Here is a 19,936-nt window from a genome sequence, read left to right as displayed (position 1 = left end):
GTTCACAAAGTCAGATAATTTAGTGCATTATTCTTTATCAGTGGAGGACACAAAGATATGGCAGGTAGGTTACTGTTGACTCTTGTTTGAAGTGCTACAAGATATTTATCAGCCGTTTTAAATGTCCTTAAATAAATATCTGATTCTCACTCTATGGTAACTTTGACAAATGCTGACATCTTTGTAATAAAAAAAAACACCTGAGCAGTGAAAACTTATCACAACAGACGTCAACAACTGCTGAGATCTTGGTTTTCCTGCAGGGAGAGAGTGCAGAACAAAAGGACTAACACATAAAGAAAACACTGGTTTTACTCTGACAGCAAAATAATCCTGAATTTTCTTTCTTTCTTTTTTATTGTGTTTCCTGGTCTTCAAGGGCAGAGAAAAATCTATGCTGATTTCATACATAACAAATACACACAACTCAGCTTGCAAAGTACAGTGACAACAGTGAATCCGCGCTGCTCTTGAGCAAAGGTACCAGCGCCAGAAAACACACACGATGGGAAGCAGCATGGCACAGAGGTTATGTGAAGCCACTCAGGAGGAATGTCTGTGCACAATATACAATGTCAGGATGGGTTTTCAATCACAGCACAAGAATGACGAGTTCATCAGAAAAGTTCAAATCTCCTCAGGGTACAGTCGTGCCATCAGGCTTCAGACGTGGATCTGTACCACTTGTTGACAAGAAAGTCTCTGTCACACATTTTAACAAGTGTATTATTTGACTAATATGAAGCTCTCCTCTTCCATGGCTCTAAAACTACAATAGATGTGCTCAAAGAGTGTTATATCGTACCCGTCTAAGCATTATATCATGAAAAAAATAGAATCGTTTAATATAATAATTTGGTTACATCAACATTTCTATACGTTTTCTGGATGCAAACTTTGAAATACACAGTGACATGTTTCTGCTGTTCATTCCCTCGGCTGGAACCCACCAAACACAATGAACCTCTGTCTCCACTTTATGGGCTTTTATTTACAGTGAGCTCCGTCCAGATCCATACAAAGATGTCCTCAGTTCGTATCTGCATTTCAAAAAGTGAGTAACAACATTTGCGTGGATTGCCCCATGTTGAGGAGGTTTCATTAGAAATCCTCGTCAGATGGCGGTTTGTTCGTAACACCTGGACTCAACGAGGGAAACTGTCTCATGCATAAGAAATAAAAATGAAAAAGATACTGTAAGGCACAGAAAACCTATAGGTATGGCATATGGCAGTAAAACATCAACAGTCTCCTGCATTTCAGAAACATCTTGACGTGGGGATTCTCATAGTCAAATTAAAGGAATAGTTTGACACGTTGTGAAATACACCTATTTGCTTTCTTACAGAGTCACATGCAAAGATCGATACCACTCTTATTTACATATAGTAAATATGAGGCTACAGCCAGAAGCCAGTTAGCTTAACTTAGCTCATGTTATAGTTTGTACTTTTTCCATGTGTGTTTTTTATGTTTTTGCATGTTTTGGCTAATGGCTCTCTCTCTCTCTCCTCGCCTGCAGTGGAGGTGTGGCCTGGCGGTGCTGCGGGTCTCCGACACACCTGAGGCAGATCTCCACTGATTGCGCCATCACTTAAGCAGCTTGGCAGCGTTGCCACGCTGCCAGATTGTCAAAGCATTTTGCCTAGACTCTCCAGCCACTTTTCTCCTCTCCGAGTCATTGCGCCTTAGCCAGTTCTCTAGACCTTGTCTTGTCTTTCTTAGTTCTCACCTGGTTAGCTCTAGTTTGGTTTTTTGTCATTTTGGTTTCTATTCTCGTTAGTCTTGTGTGTTTAGCTCTCCTACCCGCTCGTCATGGTGTAGTGATTCTTTATTTCATTAGGCTGATTTTGTGTTCATCTGTTTTTCTGAGATTAGACTGAGTAGTCAGTGTTTTTCTGTTACTACCAAGTTAGGTTGTTTTCTCCTACCCACTCGCCACGGTGTAGTGACATTTTTGTTTTATTGGGCTGATTTTGTGTTCTAGTTCTTGGGTTGTTATTAAAACCGTTTTTTGTTACGGCTCCTTGTTTTCCGGCTGTTTCTTCCGGCTGTTTCTTCCGCTCCACTGGTCCAACTAAATTACTGATTCTACGGAATCACAACAGCACAAAGACGAGAAACAGGTGGATACAGGTAGCATGGCTGTGTCTGGAGAATGCCCACCAAAACAACAAGATATAACATGTTGTTTAAAGGTTGTAGTAGGTGGACTGTATGACCTTAGACCTTAGGCTAGCTGTTTCCAATGATGCGTTACCAAGCTGCCAGTATGCTTCTTCAAAAGTGCCTGTCAGATAATCAAATAGCTTCAAAATGGTCGGCCAACACTTCGTACGAACCACTTCCTCTCTGATACAACTTAGCCGTCGTGCTAGTCTAAGCTAACTGGCTTCTGACTGTATCGTTATGATGAAAGGACAGATGTGAGAATGGTATCAATCTTTTCACCAAACGATTAGTAAGGAAGCAAATGAGCATATTTCCCAAAACTATTCAACTATTTCAGTAGAGTCATACAGCAAACTATGGATGTCAGGTGTGAATATGACTGAGCAGATGAGGCAGTAGAGGAAGCCTCATTAGCAGGACATGATGAGGCTCTGTCATAAGCTCTGGCTCAGGGAAAATCTCAAAGCTAAACCTCAGCATCAATATACTGTGTGTGTTAAGGGACTGTAACCAGCAACTTGACAGCCCTTCCCCTTAACGGGAGTCGGAGACTGCGCAAGTCAAACTAACAGCAACGTGACACTTAATGCCTCAACACAAACACACACACAGGCTTGCACACGTTCATGGACAGAGACATACAACAGAGTGGATTATGTTCTTGGTTCTTGGCTGTATTATCAGCTGCGATCAATAAATTCATGACATTTCTCGTTTGGAAATCCATCTCACAGTGAAGGCGAGAGGCAACAGCCAAGTACACACACCTCGACTTGCAGTCTACATTCAGCGATCAATTCAGGTGATTTCAGACCGGCGGCTGAAATGGTCATCTTGTCTCAGTGTAACAGCTGATAGGAGAAGTTCAATTCATGTGTGCACGTTTGTGTGTGTGTACAAGTGAATGTGTGCATGTGAAACAGATGTCAATCGTGTGTTTTAGCCATGCCTACACAGAATGTATATGGCACAGAATAATGATTACACAAGTGTGTATCAGAAGTAAATGTTAACTGGTAATATATACAATACTATATTCATTTTTACACTAATTCTCTTCAAACTCTATTTGTTAACTGTGATCATGTTATTACATGTTTTGTGTATGGAACAGCATTGAAATGACAAATTACATTATGGCAGCTTGGTGTGTTAGATGCAGAAAGGAGAGGAAACTTTTTTTTTCTTTTTTTTGCTTGATTACAGAGAGAGAGAGTATATAAATGTGAGTATACTGTCAGTCAGGGTAGATGAGGAAGCCAGAGAAGGTGCTGTATTTGTTGGTGTTTCCGCCGTGAACTTTGCCTCCGTCCAGCTGTACGCACACTTCGTCCCCAACGTCCAGGTGCAGGATGACGCTGTTGGAGGCATAGTCGTAGTTCTGATCTGCATCTTGAGCAATCGCACTGGCCTTCACCTAAGACAGAGACAAAAGACGTTGATAGTTTGCACACAAGATGGAAAGAAACAGGGAGAAGACTGATATCATGAGTGTGTTTCATGGATTTCTGGGTGTGTGTGATGAAGATGCAGTTTGCCAATTCTGCTATATTTTTTCTCTAGTATTTTAAGCCTTTATTATAGACAGTGAAGCATGAAACTGGGTACGATGCAACTCAGGGTACCTCATTCAGTATGCCATATTAAATATCTTTAACTCTCACCATTTTGATACCATATTTTGACAAGGATCTGATGCTTCTACCTGAGTTTTAGTCTTGATAGGGTGAAAAACTGCAGCAGTTCAGAGCTTGAGCAAACTCTCCACAGACATTATGCACTTGTTTTAGACACAGTAATTTGGTATTCCAGGTAAAACATTACTGAGGCATTTCATTAGTATTTTATATATTGTTTTAGGACATTCGTGTTAAAGCTGCAGCAGGTAAGATGGAGAAGAGAGCAGACTTAGCCTGAAAATTTGTACCAACACAAGTTCACGTCACTCCCCCTCCCTCTCTGCTGTACTCATGCCCTGCCTCCAAGCCCCTCCTCCCTGCAGCGTCTGCGCAGCTGCCGTAACAACAAGTAACGTTAGCCTTAGCAGCGGAAACAAGCTAACTCTGCCCAGGCGCTACATCCCAGTCGCTAACATACCGTACGCACTGTGGAGTGTTACTGTAACAATCACCATATTAGTTTTATGGTAATTTGTTGTCTTAACTGTATATGCTGTTGTCGTCAGCGGCGGTTTGGACAGTTTCTCCTTTGCAGGTGGCTGTTGCTCCACCATAGCTTTCACTAGCCTCCTGACGCTGCTCACAGAGGGAGGGGGCGGTTCACAGCATGTGTGAGTAGTGATTGACAGATGTCAGACACTCCCTTAGACGCTACTCTGGCTCTTATTGGTTGCTTTGTGTCGGGCGCTGTGGATTCTTGCAAATCGCAGTAGGAGCAGTAGGTGGGACCAATGGAGCCGGGTTTTTTTTGTTTTTTTTTCGCAGATTACATGTTTCATGTACTGCTGTCTGGGCATAGGGACAGTTTTAGCAAATATGATTTTAAAAAAAAATTACTTTTATACAAGTTACCTACTGCAGCTTTAATAAAGCTTTGAATTGAAGAATTGAAAAACTAGAAATTACAAATACATTAATACAAGAACACAACATTTCAATTACATGTTGTTCAGATTGCTTTCACAGATCTGTGGTCATGTGCACCCACTGAAGATTTTCACTGGCCAGTTTCAAATATTTCATCAGAGGAAAGTATTAGTCTCCTCTCTGCTCTTATTTGAATTGCTGGTCCTCTGTTGTAGCCCCAAAACACAAATCATCACCTGCAATCATCTAAATGTTAATTACTGTGTTGAGGAAAGTGACATGGCAGAAATCTGGATTTCTATGTGTTCAACATGAAGAATGCACGTATTACAAGTATTATGCAATCCAATGATCTAATTTGATACAAAAATGGTAAAATCCAAAATAATACCAGATTGATCAATAAGAATTACTCAGTTTCAAATCCAGTTTGTGACCACAGATGGTGATTTTAATAGATTTATCATCTTATCACAGTATCTCCCCAACAACCACTGTCTACTTTTACTTTATCGAGGTGTAACCAGTTCCATTTTATTTCCTGTTTCATTCTGTGATCTTGGTGTAATGTCATCAGTACAGATGCCTTCCTGTCCACTGGGCAGATAGATGAGATGTGCAGTGATCTTTGGCCTCAAACCTCCATCTAAGAGCACAACCTTTCTTAGCCGCCATCAATTTTTCCGGAGGATTGTTACACTCACACCTGATCCACCTGTTGCAGAGAAGAGTCTGATAGGGATTGCAAGGATGGCATCAGGGAGGACATCAGTTCATTTGTCAAGAAATTACAGCAAACACAATGAATGTGCAGACATACACACTGACTGCTGATATATGGACATTTGTTTGGTGCAGCTGAACCACACCAATTGTTCATCAATACCATACTAGAGCCACATAGTCTCAGCGCTGCACTCATTATCATTCTGGTATACAAGAAAAAAACACCCTGGCTTGTTTGGATCTCTTTAAACCCATCACAAGCGGCGACAGAGCCTTTTCAAAATAGTGTAGAGGGGAACTCATTTAACTGGAACATTTGCATGTGGAGAGGTGAGCCCTGGCTTTAAAATGGCGAAATCCCCACAAAAAACAGTTAGCAGCTGCTTGCTTGTTTGTGTTCCTACTGTTAGCCACCAGGTTAGGGCAACGTCCCATTGTCAGCATAGATCTGCTTGTAGCTTGGAGATTGCTGTTGTTTCCCGTTGCAACAGGGATTTTGAAAATGGCAACACGCAGCTAGTGGAGGGGGTCTACATTCAGTGAGGCAGACTAAATAGATACTAACAGTTACTGCTGTCAAGCTGCATAAGTGGTCCACGTTACACTTATATTGTCCATAAAAAGGATAAAGACTGTACAAGAAACAAGAAAACGTTGCATTTTCCGGTGTGAAGACCACAGAACCAGAAGCCTGATACAGTTCTAAAAAGTACTATGGTCAAATGAGTCACACTTCACTCTTTAATCTACATCTGGACAGATTTATGCGAGGAGAAACCCAGAGGATGTCATCCACCCTGATTAAACATGATGCTGGGTCTGTAATAGCACCACGAGCCATTTTAGAGGAAGCCGTTACATCTGTTTATTACTGTACATGTTTACATAACAGTTAACACAAGTATGATACCACTGAGCGCAATGATGAAGGCCCCATATTCCAAGATCATAATGTCCTCATACACGCTGCCATTAAGGAGAGGTTTCATTATAATGTGGATGAAATGGCAATAAAGAAACAACTGTGGTTGCGCACAGTTACTAAATATAATGTCTGATTTCCTCCGTCCTCAAAGACTTGTTTTTTCTTCTGGCACAGATCAGGATTCAGCCAATAACAATTTCATTGTGGGTAACCAGCTGCCTTGATGGTTAATAGGAAGCCTTCTTCATTATGTAGGTGTGTCTGTTATTTTGTCCACTCCCATTCCCAAGTTCCATGTCCAAGTAAGTTGTTCTTGCACCCAGTAAGCAAATCCGCTTATAATAAATTGCACTATCATTGGACAAGAAACCAACTATTCAAGCAGACGATCCATTTAATAGTGGAAAATAAAGTACACAAGTGCATACATATTAATGAATGCAAATATGATATCCTCACTCCATCCTTGTCTCCAGCTCTGGGTCTGTGTGTGACTGAGGATATGGTCCATCATCTCCACCACCCATCAGGCTTCGCGGACTCTCGTGATCACTAAGACAAATCAAATAAGACTAAACTCCCCATTTCTCCTCATCCTCCATCCTATAATGAGTTTTTCCCCGACCCGTTTCATCAATTCCGCTCAGTATATATCTCCATACAAGCATTTTTTCCCATGTAGAGAAAGTGAACGTTTTTATTCTCCTCCTTCAGACAGAAATAAATCGATACATTTCCTTTGTTTTAATTCAACTCACATCACTCCATTAATTGTTGTCTCTCCCTCCACACCTCACACCCCTTCCATCATCCCTCTCCCATTCGCTACCCCATCGCTATCTCTTCATTCTGGACCCATCTATCCATCTTTTTGTGCCCTTACACTCCAATGAGATGCAGGTCACGCACACATTTTCTCTCCCCCACCATGGCAGTGGTAGCGGGAGCAGCGACTAAGTGTGTCCCTGTCCGGTCTAAATCGGATTGATTAACGGCGTGCTGCTGTGGCAGGTCTCCTGAGGACCCACACACACACATACACACATAAACACACGCGACCCCCTCTATCCTCTACCTCCTTCCCCCCTCATACCTCCAGATGCGTCAGGGCAGGCTATACACGGCTGCGGGCTACGGTAATTGGTAGTTGGACAGCCATGGCAGCTCCCCTGCCTAATAGGTCCAACTCCTCAATAACTCCATACAATCACAATAAATGGGGGCACAGGATAGGCTACAGTGGTCAAATGGGCCCATGAAATACTAGGAGGAGGTCAGGATAAGATCCCACGCACACGCACACTCCATCCCGATAAGAGCAGCTCTCTTTCCTCTTTGTTTTTTTATGAATCTCAAGTGAACACCTGAGAAAAACCACATGGCATATGAGACATTTTGTTATTTTATACTGTTAGACTGCTTTGCTCTGAAGGGACTCAACAGCTCCCTTGAGGAGACCTAATGGTTTTAGGAAAAATATAACAGTAAAGACATTCTGACATCTTGTACATCCAACATCTGTCTACATGGTTGAATGGCAGGATTCCCCTGATAGTCTTTTCATCTGAGTTGGAGGCTGACAGGCTGCTGGAACTTGCTACAAATACAGTATAAGATTACAATTAAAACTGGATACTTCTCTACATGAAGATGGACAACATCATTACAATCCCTCCAATTAAAATAGGCGATTAAACAGCATGCAGCACTTTAACAAAGACTGCTGGCCTCTGCCTATACCTGCAGCAGCCACATTTGAGGGTCGTAGCAAAAGTTGCAGCAGTGATATTCACACATCCTCATTGAAATGGCCTTTTGAACATGAACATCAGTTAATTATATTTGCGAGCCAAAAGGACACAATGTTATTTATGGCTTTCCATGGTTGACTTCCTTATGAGACACATAGGCTTACTTAACCTCGACTCAGACAGTGGAGATGCTGACATTTAATGTGTTATGTTTATGATTAATTCATGGTCACGATCTCCTCCTGTATATACAGTAACCCAGTGGACAAGTTAGTTATTTTATTTTATGCACATATTTTTAAGAGTGGCATTTAAAATGTTATCACAGTTAGCATCACTATTACTGTGGAATATGAGTTAATCATGAATTAATAGTCGTACTCAGTGAAAGAAAAATGAAGAAAGAAAGATCTTTAGTTTTAATTATTTGTCTATATTAAATATTTCTTGACATTAAAAGAAAAACTGAAATATATGCAAGAGGATATATTTTGAGTGTTGGAAAATGGATCATCAGAGGTGTGAAGAAACTATGTGCATTTACTCAAATGCAGCACTTCATTAGAATTTTAAGGTACATATTATACTTCAGTATTTTGATTTTATGCTACTTTTTATTCCACTACATCCCAAAATAAAATATTATACTTTTTACCACATTTATCTGACAGCTGTAGTTAGAAGTAAGATTTCTATTAAAAAATATATTTTATTTAAAAAGAAAAAAGCATACATCGATATGATTAAACTGGCCAACAGTAAATAAAGTAAAACTAGCTTCATGTGGACAGCTACAAGAATAAAACGTTTCTTAAAATGTATCGGTATTGATGATATTATTCATATAGTAATATATCATTCACTGGGGCCATTTGTCTTCACACAGCATACTTTAACTGTCATACCTTAAATACATTTTTACTGTAAATCTGACAATTTGATCATACTTAAAAAAAAAAAAAAAAAAGGAAATTAGTTGTCTTAAAAAAGCATTTAATTATTTTTTTACCATACCATAACTGATTTTTTTAAGTTCTTACTTGCTCTTTCTAAGTGAGCTGATGAATGCATCGGTGCTTTACTTAAGTAGAAATTTGGGTGAAGGACTTTTATTTGTAACTGATAATTTGCTGTATTGTATTTTCTCTTATTCCAGGGACCTGAATTTTTCCTCCATCTCTGTGGAATATCTTATCATTTCTTGGACCGAGCCGAGCTGGTGACACTGCAGCACCAGCGCAGATGAATCTGCAGCTTCGGCTGTCAGCAACAATCACAGTGAAACCTTGTTGTCTTAAAGTGGGCAGGAGGCGCTGGGGCTTTGGGAGTGAAAACAAGAGGGAAAGGCAAATCAGGATTATTGTCAACAGCGGCGGAGATTGATAGTGACAAGGGAGTGAATTTCTGTCTGTTGGCCCGACGTTGTTCTGACTTGATCTGCTGCTGTTGGGGAGAAGGAAGACCCATGGGACAATAGAGAAGATTACACTGCCTCCACCTTTCATTAGGGGGCAACATTATGGGGAAGAGAGAGACAGAGAAAGGTGGGAGAAAGGGACGGAGGGAGTGAGAGAGGAAGAATTACGGCATAGAAATAACTCACTGACGATGCTAAATGCTCAATAAAATCTACATTTTCAGCTGTGTGCCACTGATTTGTGTGACATATTTAAGGGCTGACATACTGTATTTCACATTTATTCAGCCAAAGATCTTCATCATTCTTTTTGTAAATCGACCCAATATCAAAGTGTGCGTTCATAACGTTTACGTCTGTGAAAAATGATGGAAGGAGGAGATGAGGAAAGGAGAAATGAAAGACACGTAGTGAAAGCAGAAATTTGGATGAGGACACGCAGACGGGTGAGCAGCTGCATGCACTTTTAACAGTCTAAGCACAAGATTCGGGTAAAGGAAGCCAAAGTTGAGAGGGGCTTTGAGTGATGGGGAGGGAGCCTGTTGGATAACAAACTGATCAAGCATGCCTGCTTCAGAGGAGGCGGGGGGATGGGGGTATAAATGAGGCTGGGGAGGTGGGCTGTCCATGTAGTGTGTTATTTTTTCAGTTTTGTTTTGTTTCGCAGTGGTGCCTTGATCCTCTGGTAATAAAACTGACAGGATTCATTCACTGTGATGTACAGACCTCTCAGAGCGGAGCGAGGCGATTGAGCTGGGTTTCTGTTAAACTTACCTGAGGGACCTCTGAGGGTGAACTGGGAGAGAGAGGAAGGGCAATTGAAATGGCCCTTTTTGTAAAAGCTGCTGTGCTCTCGCCGGCTCCATCCATGTGTACCAACCTGAGGTATCCTGTTTCTATTATGCAGGTCGACATGTAACCCTTCTCCTGCACTGCAGACTCTCACACTAATTGGCATGCTAGATGTTAATATTTTGCCATGACACTCAAGACCCAAGGTGTCAAGATGTTGATTAGACAGTCTCTAATTGGCTCTAGACTGAAACCTTTGAGAGTAGAGGAGATGCTCTAATTGGATATAAATGGGTTCTGTGGTGGGTCTACCTGCAGAGCATTACTAGAGCAAAGCCTCCGCTCTGAAGTTAAATTCTGCTATTCCTTTATGACATACTGTTTACTATCTCGTATTCAGTCTGTGTGTGTTTTACACCTGTACACATATAAAGAGTGAAGACAGCAGGGACCCAAACAACACTCATCATATAAAACCTGCTCAAAGGTCAGGAGTTAATATCCCTCTAATTCTATCCACGCTAAATAAAACCTGAATTATCCAATGTACATTTTACCATAGTTCATGTTAACTACGCCACTATCAAACCCTGCTGCTTGTGAAAGAGACAAGATCCTGCTTCCTTGATGAGGAGAAATAACGATATAATGGGGAGGCAAAAGGAAAGCACAACAAAGGCACGGCAAAACACAGTAACAACCAGCAGAGTTGTTTTAGTCAACACAATATAATGGCCTCAGCCATTATGACAGAAACATATAGTCAAATAATGGTTGTGTGCATGAACAGGCGCATAAATGTGTTTGGACTCAGAGAAAAAGACAAGAAGAGAAAACAAGGGCAAGCCGCAGGTTATATGAGAGGATTCTTTCTGTTTGCTCCACAAGAAATGCTGTCTGAAAGGGTGAACTTTTCTCCTTCATCACAAAATGTTCCCCATTATAATGTTGGGCCATTGTGTCTGACACTAAACCAATGCACCGCTCAGAAAATTACTCTTGATTATGAATTATTCTACCAGCATGAAAAAAGACACAGCTTCAGACGTGCCAAAATAGAATACATTTGAAACTGTCTAATAAAGTGCCGCATGAGGCCCATTCTGACACCTTGTCTGACATACTGTAATTAGCAGCTTCCACCTCTCACAGTAGCCACATCACACCTAGCTACTGGAAGCGAGCCATTCCTCCTTCTAATTGAGCCCAGGCTTGTCATCACCACATCTTTTAAATGTTACATTTAATTATCCTGTTAACTCACATATCTTCTTAGTGATTTTTTTCATGTAGGCTATATACAGTACATAAACCTTGTTTTCAGTTAAAGGTAAAGTACATAAAATTACAATGGAGTGTTGGCACAACTTGTCTTGCTGCTTGTTGCTTGACAGCTGGCGAAAAAGATGGCAGTTGTCCAAAACCTCATTCATTAGCTTGCAGGAATTAATTCACCTTTAATAAGACATTAACCCATTCACTATAATAAAAACTAACACATGCACCTTTAGCAGAATCTATGTATCTATTATTATAGCCTGGATGCATTTAATGTAGACTCAATCCAAAGTTTGATTCTCTACTTTTGATTGATTGATTCATCATCCCTTCTAACCTTTACATTGCTGAGGCTGAGCCACATGTCAGAGCATTATGGTGGGCTTTAATAAGCCACAGGTTTGTCCACCGGTCTCATCCTCCGGTAGGTCAAATCCAACCGAGTGCCACAGCTATATAATGAGGTTACCATGTGTCAATAGCAGAAGAGACACTAAAATGCTACTACCACTCTGATGTCATCGAAACTATAGTGTGTGTATGTGAGTGTGCGTGTGTGCGGACTGACCAACTGACCAACCCAGTTCCTCCCATATTGGACCAGCTATAAATATTCATATTCCCACTCCCTGCTCATCACTGTAAAGGGCAAAGTACATATTGGTGGTGAATTATATATCCATTGAAAAGGTCATCTACCTCAACACCAATCTTTTGATGAGTTATGGGACACGAGGAGTGAACAGGATTCCTTGCATTGGGCGATTCGCCTCTGCAAACTTGGTGTACTTGCACGTCAGCAGCACATTTCATTAACAGTTCAGCTGGAAACATGAGTCCGATTTGTTTCACGTATGTTAGTCATATTTCTGGCTGCATAGCTTTTGCCCTTCAAGTCCTCCTTTGATCAGAGGACGCTCTCATGTTGTCTTTTCTCTCGTCCTCCTCTGTCTATTCTCCTGTGAAAATCCATCTATCCATCTCTCTCTCTCTCTCTCTCTCTCTGTGTCAGCCCACTTGTCTGTGTCCTGCCTGTCTCTGCAGTGATCCCTCCTCAGGATGTGTCTTATTCTCAGCTCCCTTTGGCAAGACATTGATCAACACCGTGCATATCAGTCTGACAATTGTTGTATACAAACACACCTGCACACACACGCACAAACACACCTATACACACACACACACACATACACACACACACACACACACACACACACACACACACATCCACCCATGCTGCAAAACACACTATAGACACAACGGACTTGATAGGAATAGTTTGACATTTTGTTGATTTTTGCACAAATTAAACAAACAGGATGTAACACGTTGATAACCAGTGGTTATAGTAATGTTACTAGTTTTTGTCAGTGCTGATCCCACCAATGAACTGTTACTTTGACATCTTGGGGGGTCCGAATGTTCGCTGTCTGAACAGGAGTTTGAGAAAGGCCTCTCTGCACTGACTGTTGATGAATGCAAACATGGGAATGAAGGTGTGAGGAACAGTGTTGTGCCAGTAATTGAAAATTAATAATTAGTTACTAGTTACTTCTCTCAAAGTAATCAAGTTACTTTACCAATTTACTGCATATGAAAGTGGTTAGCTACGAGGGGCTTGGATTCTCTTATTAATGCACACATAGTTACATTATATTATTTCAGTGTTGCTGCAGCACAACGTGAGACAACTGTCAAATTGTATCTGTCATAGTAATATTCTGCACACATGTATACAGTGAACCCGTTCACTGTATACATGTGTGCAGTCGATGCTGCCAGTGTTTAGCAAACTGTTAATGGTCAATAAAAACATAAGCTGGGTGCTGCCAGAAGACTGAATTATCTGTTTGTGTTAAATACAGCATATGTGATGTGTGCATATGAAGGATTTGCTGTGCTATGTAATGAAAATAATGTAATGAGTCTGTAATTAATTACTTTTGCTGTTAAGTAATGTAATCACTTTTTAACGACCACTTATTTACATTTTTCAAGTAACTTGCCCACGATTAGTTCATTAGTGAGCTTTCAAGCCACTGGTCAGTGGATTTTGTAAATTTTGGACAGAGCCAGGCTACCTATTTCCCCCTGTCTACAGTCTGTATGCTAGGCTATGCTAAGTGATTGCTGACTTCTGCTACTTATTTTACTGTAAAGACATGAGAGTGGTATCACTCTCAATCTTCTCATCTAATTTTTGGCAAGAAGTCTCTAAATTGACAAACTTTTAAAGCGTTATCCTCAAGGTTTTTGTCATTGACTTCACTGGTTCACGCTGCTACAAGAACCTATTAACAGAAAAAAAAGTGGGGTGGGTGCAATGAAACTGTGGGGGCAAGATCAGCACTGAATTGGGTTAAATAATTTAGTTGATGGAAAAGATAATTAATGGGGAAGGAGTCAATAGCCAGTGAGGGTAATAAAAGTGTGTGTGTGTGTGTGTGTGTGTGTGTGTGTGTGTGTGTGTGTGTGTGTGTGTGTGTGTGTGTGCGCGTGTGTAAAGGAGGGGCACAGGTGGAGGGGAGAAGATCTAATCTAAAGGCTATGAAAGATTTAACAGCAGGAGAAGACAGGAATGACAATGTCTGTGAAGGCACACAACAAACCAAGTCTCCAAGTCTCCCAATTATATCTGGCATTTAACTGTCTGTCCTCTTTACTCTGCACTTTATGCACGTCTCGTCAAATCAATGAAATAGGGAATAACTTTTTTATGGACTTGACCAGTCACAGCAAAGATCTACAGTATAATGATGTGTGTATTTGGGAGGTCTTCAAAACCAAAGCCCTATGAAAAAAAGCTTCTTTTTTTTTACTGAAGCTGACATTATATTGATTTAACCATAGATGTTATCATATTAGGTTGCAGAATATCTCAGAACCGTAAAAAGACCATGGATGAGGAAGCAACTTATTGTTTTTTGGTGCAGAAACAGGAACTTAAAATGTCATTTCTAATATTGCAAAGTAAGGCACTGTGAACATTTTCCCAGTTTTATTGTGAACAATTCCACTTATTTACTTATGTATGCTGTGTTTCCAGCTTCTCAAATACACATTTGCTGTTTTTCTTTGTATTGTGTGAACGTGAATCTAATATCTTCAGGTTTTTTCACAGTTTTCTAAATATTTCACATGCTAAAACATTTATCAAGAAAGTAAATTATTGTTTGCAGCCAACTGAGAAATGTTAAATTTGACACACAAAAAAAAAAAAGAAAAAATCTGTTGGACAGTGTTTGATTTTTTCTGCTACCCAATCAACAAAAGGAACCAGGGCGTCAGGGTGGTGCAGGGGGGGAAAGCTCCTCTGCAACAAGGTTTGACTCCCACAGAGTTTAACATTGTGGGTAGTGTTGTTGAATTGTGGCCGGTGCTGGGAAAGCTGACAAGGCCAGCTTCATGTCTTTGTTACTACACTCGTGACTCCCACTGATTAACCTCCCTGTGAAGTTCATTACAAGGTGATAAGAAGTAGCAGGCGACACCACGTGTCTGGCTGCAGTTTCCCATACAGCAACAGTAGATGAGAACTACCCCAATAACTGAAGAAAACCTAGACAACTCTATGCAAAACAGGGAGAAATCTGGTAGCCCAATGTTTCAGACTTATATCAAGCTGGGGGTGTCTGTCACATCACCATCAGCCAGCAATAAAAGTTAAAAATGGGCCAATTTTGCATGTTCATCTAATGAGGAACAACTTGAAACTGGACATTTTTTGCATTTTTTGATGAGTGAGAAAGGTTTAAATGCAAACTGTGAAGCTGTCTGTTGAATTCCTCGTGGCCCACTTGCTGTATTTAGAGTCTTTTAAGATGTAGATTCAGTAAAGCGTATCGGTGCGTGATGGTCTGCTCAGCAGCATGTTGCTGTCAGTTCATGCACTGTGTGAATTATGTGTAGAGAAACCACAGTTGTACCATCAAACACCGAGTTTGACTTGGCTTGTAACAATGCAAAGCATTTTTTTTCTTTCTTCTTCTTCTCTGGTAATCCCCAGGATGTTACTCTTCTGTTCTGCAGCACATGTCAGAATCAGGGCTCCTCACCAGAGTGAGGGCTTAGTTCTTCAAGCTTGTCACTGATCTCCAGATGGAGGCATTCAAGGCTTTTTCCAGACATTTGTACTTGTTTATTTATTTGAATTAAAGTCAGAGTTCCTCAGAAGACAGTAGCCAGCTGTTGCATTTTGGCTTTGCTCCTGAGAGACATGGAAGATTGTTATCCTCTTGATTGCTTCTCTCTCTCTCTCTCTCTCTCTCTCTCTCTCTCCCTCTTTGTTTGCAAGTTGTACAATTAATTACAGTTTTCCATGTAAAGCAGTCCCACTTCTGTTTCTACTTTCATGCCTTCGTATCGTCTTCTTTGTCCTCCAAAGTAAATCGACTTTGAAAACGAACGTTTTCTGATGACAATGTATTGTTTAATAGACGGTTGATTGTTTTTCTCCACACCAGAGTTGAGATATACTAAAATTCTGCTCTAAATAAGCAGCATTTTGATTCTTGTCGGTATACCTTTGAGAAGCTTTGCTTTAGACTTTTCTTTGTCTAAAACTTCATCATGATGCTCTAAATGTTCTATTGTTAAGAAACTTTTTTTTTCCAACATGGTAAAAAAACTGTGTGGCAGTCAAACTATGACACAATACCAGCAACACCTGTGCAATACAATGCAGTCCAGTTCTATAGCCCTGCAACAAACACCACCTTTGTGATGCTGTTAATCATCAGACTTGTTGACCCTAGGTCAGACAGGTGTTGCTTATGGCATTTTTTAGGATGTCCATTAATCTAGAGACTGTTTTACCAAGAAAAATGACAGCATCACTCAGCAAATGCCCAAAAGTGACATATGTTTATGTTCAAGTGATAAAGTCCTCGAGCATCTGTGGGAGCTATCTCATCTGTCAGGAGATAAGAAGCTGTGTGACGATGTTTTAGAGCTACAAAGTCTGCAGAGGGAGGAAGTCGAGAGGGAAGGATGGATCGAACCAGTGAACACTGGTTTCTTGTAACCCTGACATTCGTTCCCTAACCTTAACCAAGTGGTTATTATTGTTACCATGACGACCAAGGCACCCTGACCTTAACTAACTGTTATTCTAACCCAAATTAGGATCTTTATCCACCCTTACCTACAACATTTTTCTGCTTCACCAAACCTTAACTATAGTGCCATCAGATCAGTGTTATTATAGCCATTTTGTTTTTTTGCTATTTTTTTTGTTTTGTTTTGTTTTTTTGCAACTGTTTTGGAAATATCAGCTGGGAAAACATTTGTATGTGAGGCCCTTTAATTTGACTTCCTGTTAATTTATGATTCACTAGCTTGCAAGATGAAAGTGTTCCTGTTAATGTGTCCATTGCTGTAGGTGGCACAAAGTGATGAATGAAACTCTGCATGTGAAAAACATGGGAAAAAATGTACAAAAGATTTTCACCATTTTTTTCATATATTTCTATATTTGTAGACTGAGAGTTTGTTTAAAAAGGCAGAACTTTCAGATCACAACATCAGAGACACTTCTTACCCTTCAAACACCCCATGGACACACTTACCTTTCCGTTCTTCTTCAGGTCAGCCCACATGCTCGTCCCATCACCTCCTCTCATCAGGACGTGGTAGGTGAAGTAGTAGATGCCAGGCAGAGGGCAGGTGAACTTGCCGGTGCTCGGCTCGTAGTAGTTCCCTACGTTGGTGACCACGTCATCGAACTTCAGTATTTCACTCCCTTCGTGTTGTTTGCGGAGGCCTGCGTAGAAGGCGATTTTGGGACTGTAGAAGGATGGGCCATAGCCACCGGGTCCAGGCCCTTGTGGACCAGGTGGGCCGGGCTTGCCAGGTTCTCCAGGGGCCCCTTTAGGACCCGGAGGACCAGGAAGTCCAGGGCTCCCTCTGAACCCCTGTTTGCCCCTGCGGTTTGGGAAGTCTGGGGGCTGAGGGGAGACGGCTGTCAGCTCTCCCTGTGGGGGGGTGAAAGTGTCACACACCATCTTGCAGCTCCCAAGCATCTCGTAATGTGTGCCCCCTCCTCCGGACCCTCCCCCCTTGGTGGTGTGGACCAATAGGGGTATGGCCACCAGCAGGACCAGAACCATGGCCACGCCGACTCCAGCCCCAATGACACGTTTCTTGCGACTGAGCCGGGAGGCGGCCAGTGTGAGGAAGTCCTCCTCCCCCTTAGCTGGAATGGTTGTGCCGGCCAGGCTGAACTCTGGGTACAAAGTGACTAGTGGATGGAGAAGGTGAAGGAGGAAAGTATGTGATCGTGTGGGGCAGAGAAAAGAAATATGGGGCTATTCTAGGAGCGGGATTGGCAACTCTCAGACAGGAGAAAATCAGAAGTCGGGGGGTGAATGACAAAATGATTTTTCCATTTCTTGGTGTTCAGCACATTTGTTTTGTATCCTTTTATTTTTCAGCTTCCTCTGGTTCACAAAGTCTGATGGTTTTCCACTATCTAAAGATAATATACCATTTTGCAAGCAAAAAAAAAAATATTCTAAATGTCTTTGTCAAAAATGAGCATCGTTGTGGAGATGTTGGATTTCAGGCAATTTTATTTTTTATCCAGCTCTGTGGTTGTGGAGGCTCCAGTGAAAAGCTTTCAGTTGCTCAGGCAGAGAGCTGTCAGGTGGGGTCTACAGTATTCCCACTGGAGTTCATCTCACCCACCACATATGGGGAAGGGCGCCTTACTTGTCTGTCCAAGAATGAGAAGAGAAGAATGAGGAAACTGCTAAACCTCTGCTCTTTTCTTTCTTCCTCCTGCTTGTTTTTTGTTGATGGGCTCACACCTCTCTCTACGTATACATGTTGTTTAAGGAGCCTGGATTAGATTTATCTCAGCAGTCTACTCCTCCATTCAAAGTACAGATTTGTTACAGGTCATAAAAAGGCTAATTCTGACAAAAGGGCAGGCCAAATTGCATTGAAAGTGGAAACTCGTGTTTTAAAGGCAGCTTGGATGAAGCAGGGGACATTTTATCACAGCATCACAGCAAATCACTCTTGAAATCTAGAAGGAAAAGAAGACACACACACACACATACACACATAAGAAGTCATGGATAAACGAATCCAAACATCTTAACTTTTATCTTAAAATATAGGAGAAATCTAATAAATAATTAATAAATAAACTTCATTTTGCAGTCCATGAATATTTTAATTTCTGTTCAGCAATTTCAAATAAATATGTGATGTTATATTCTACACAGAGATTATTCATAATGATTTACTATAAGTTCAACATCTTTATTATTATTGATAAAAGTAAAGACGTGGGAAACCTCTGAAACACACTAATCAAACAAGCTGGGTTCACAGCTACATGCTGATCTTATTACAGGCCTACGTTCATTATGCAACAAACTGCCAAATTATTTTAACTGGAAAAAAATAATCTAATTCCAATTCCATTTAAATTAAAAAGGTGACTGATATTTCAAACGCTCATTCAGATTTTATCAGAGCAAAAGGAGATAATGATTTCACCAGTAAACTTTTTGCAACTGCACCCAAAAACAGATCACCTTACCCGGTTTATTCTCACCTTCTTGTCCTCTCAGCTCGGGTCTCAGTGGTTTTTCATGCTGCGGGTTCAGATGGAAACGCCGCAGGGAAACTGGTCAAGGACCCGAATGAAATCCTTCCAAGACTGACGGAGCGCTCTCAGCGTCGCATCGGGTGAAGTTGCGCTGCGGCGCAAACTCAAAGTCACACTACTATTTAAACTTGCAGCATCTCATCCAGGACTCCTGCATGGTGGTCGGACCGCAGCGGCCGAAGATGCTCGAGGCAGCGCTCACAGGCAGTCCGAGCAGAAGAAAAAAAAAAAAAAAAGAAAAAAAGGGGGGGGGGAGAAAGGACCACAAATAGTGTAATTCAAAGTGGCGTTTCCCTTCTGATAAAATCACATTTTCTGACCAGCTACTTTGACGCACTTCCACCGTGCAGAAATCCCGCTGCAGAGCGACTTTATTTGCAGAGCAACAGTTCACTCACTTGTTGTATTTTCCGTCCTGCTTCTCTCTCCTCAGCATCTGCCTACTACTGCTCCCCCGCCCTCCCTCCCTCCGTAACACACACACACACACACACACACACACACACACACACACACACACACACGCCGTACCATCCTGCATGTGACCTTTTCACAAATCAAATGACTACATCTGTTTAATAGTTTAATCAAAGGTTGTCCTTCTCCCCTCTAATATTGAAGATTTATTTTCACCATAGTTAGACATACAACCAAAAAATGATATGATAATTACAGCGTGACTGATGTTACTTGGTGGATTGTCTTCATTTG

The 19,936-nt window shown here is 41.2% G+C and overlaps 1 protein-coding gene across 2 annotated transcripts; it reads right to left on the bottom strand.

Moving 5' to 3' along the window:
• Window positions 1-22: 22 nt before the first annotated feature.
• Window positions 23-19,652, bottom strand: c1ql4b (complement component 1, q subcomponent-like 4b). Of its 2 annotated transcripts, none has more exons than XM_076757160.1 (3): window positions 19,157-19,652; window positions 17,175-18,634; window positions 23-3,589 (listed from the first exon to the last, which is right to left on the bottom strand). In XM_076757160.1, the coding sequence occupies exons 2-3, from the start codon at window positions 17,712-17,714 to the stop codon at window positions 3,410-3,412; spliced, it is 720 nt and encodes a 239-aa protein (XP_076613275.1). In that variant the 5' UTR covers window positions 17,715-18,634; window positions 19,157-19,652; the 3' UTR covers window positions 23-3,409. The 2 variants fall into 2 exon arrangements, with proteins under 2 accessions (XP_076613275.1, XP_076613274.1); XM_076757159.1 differs by having other exon boundaries at window positions 19,172-19,652.
• Between the last annotated feature and the right edge of the window lie 284 nt (window positions 19,653-19,936).

The sequence above is a fragment of the Chaetodon auriga genome, chromosome 2 (assembly GCF_051107435.1).
Source record: "Chaetodon auriga isolate fChaAug3 chromosome 2, fChaAug3.hap1, whole genome shotgun sequence".
NCBI classification, from domain to species: Eukaryota; Metazoa; Chordata; class Actinopteri; order Chaetodontiformes; family Chaetodontidae; genus Chaetodon; species Chaetodon auriga.
The sequence above is the reverse complement of the archived record's forward strand: the minus strand, read 5'-3'. Positions and strand labels throughout refer to the sequence as shown.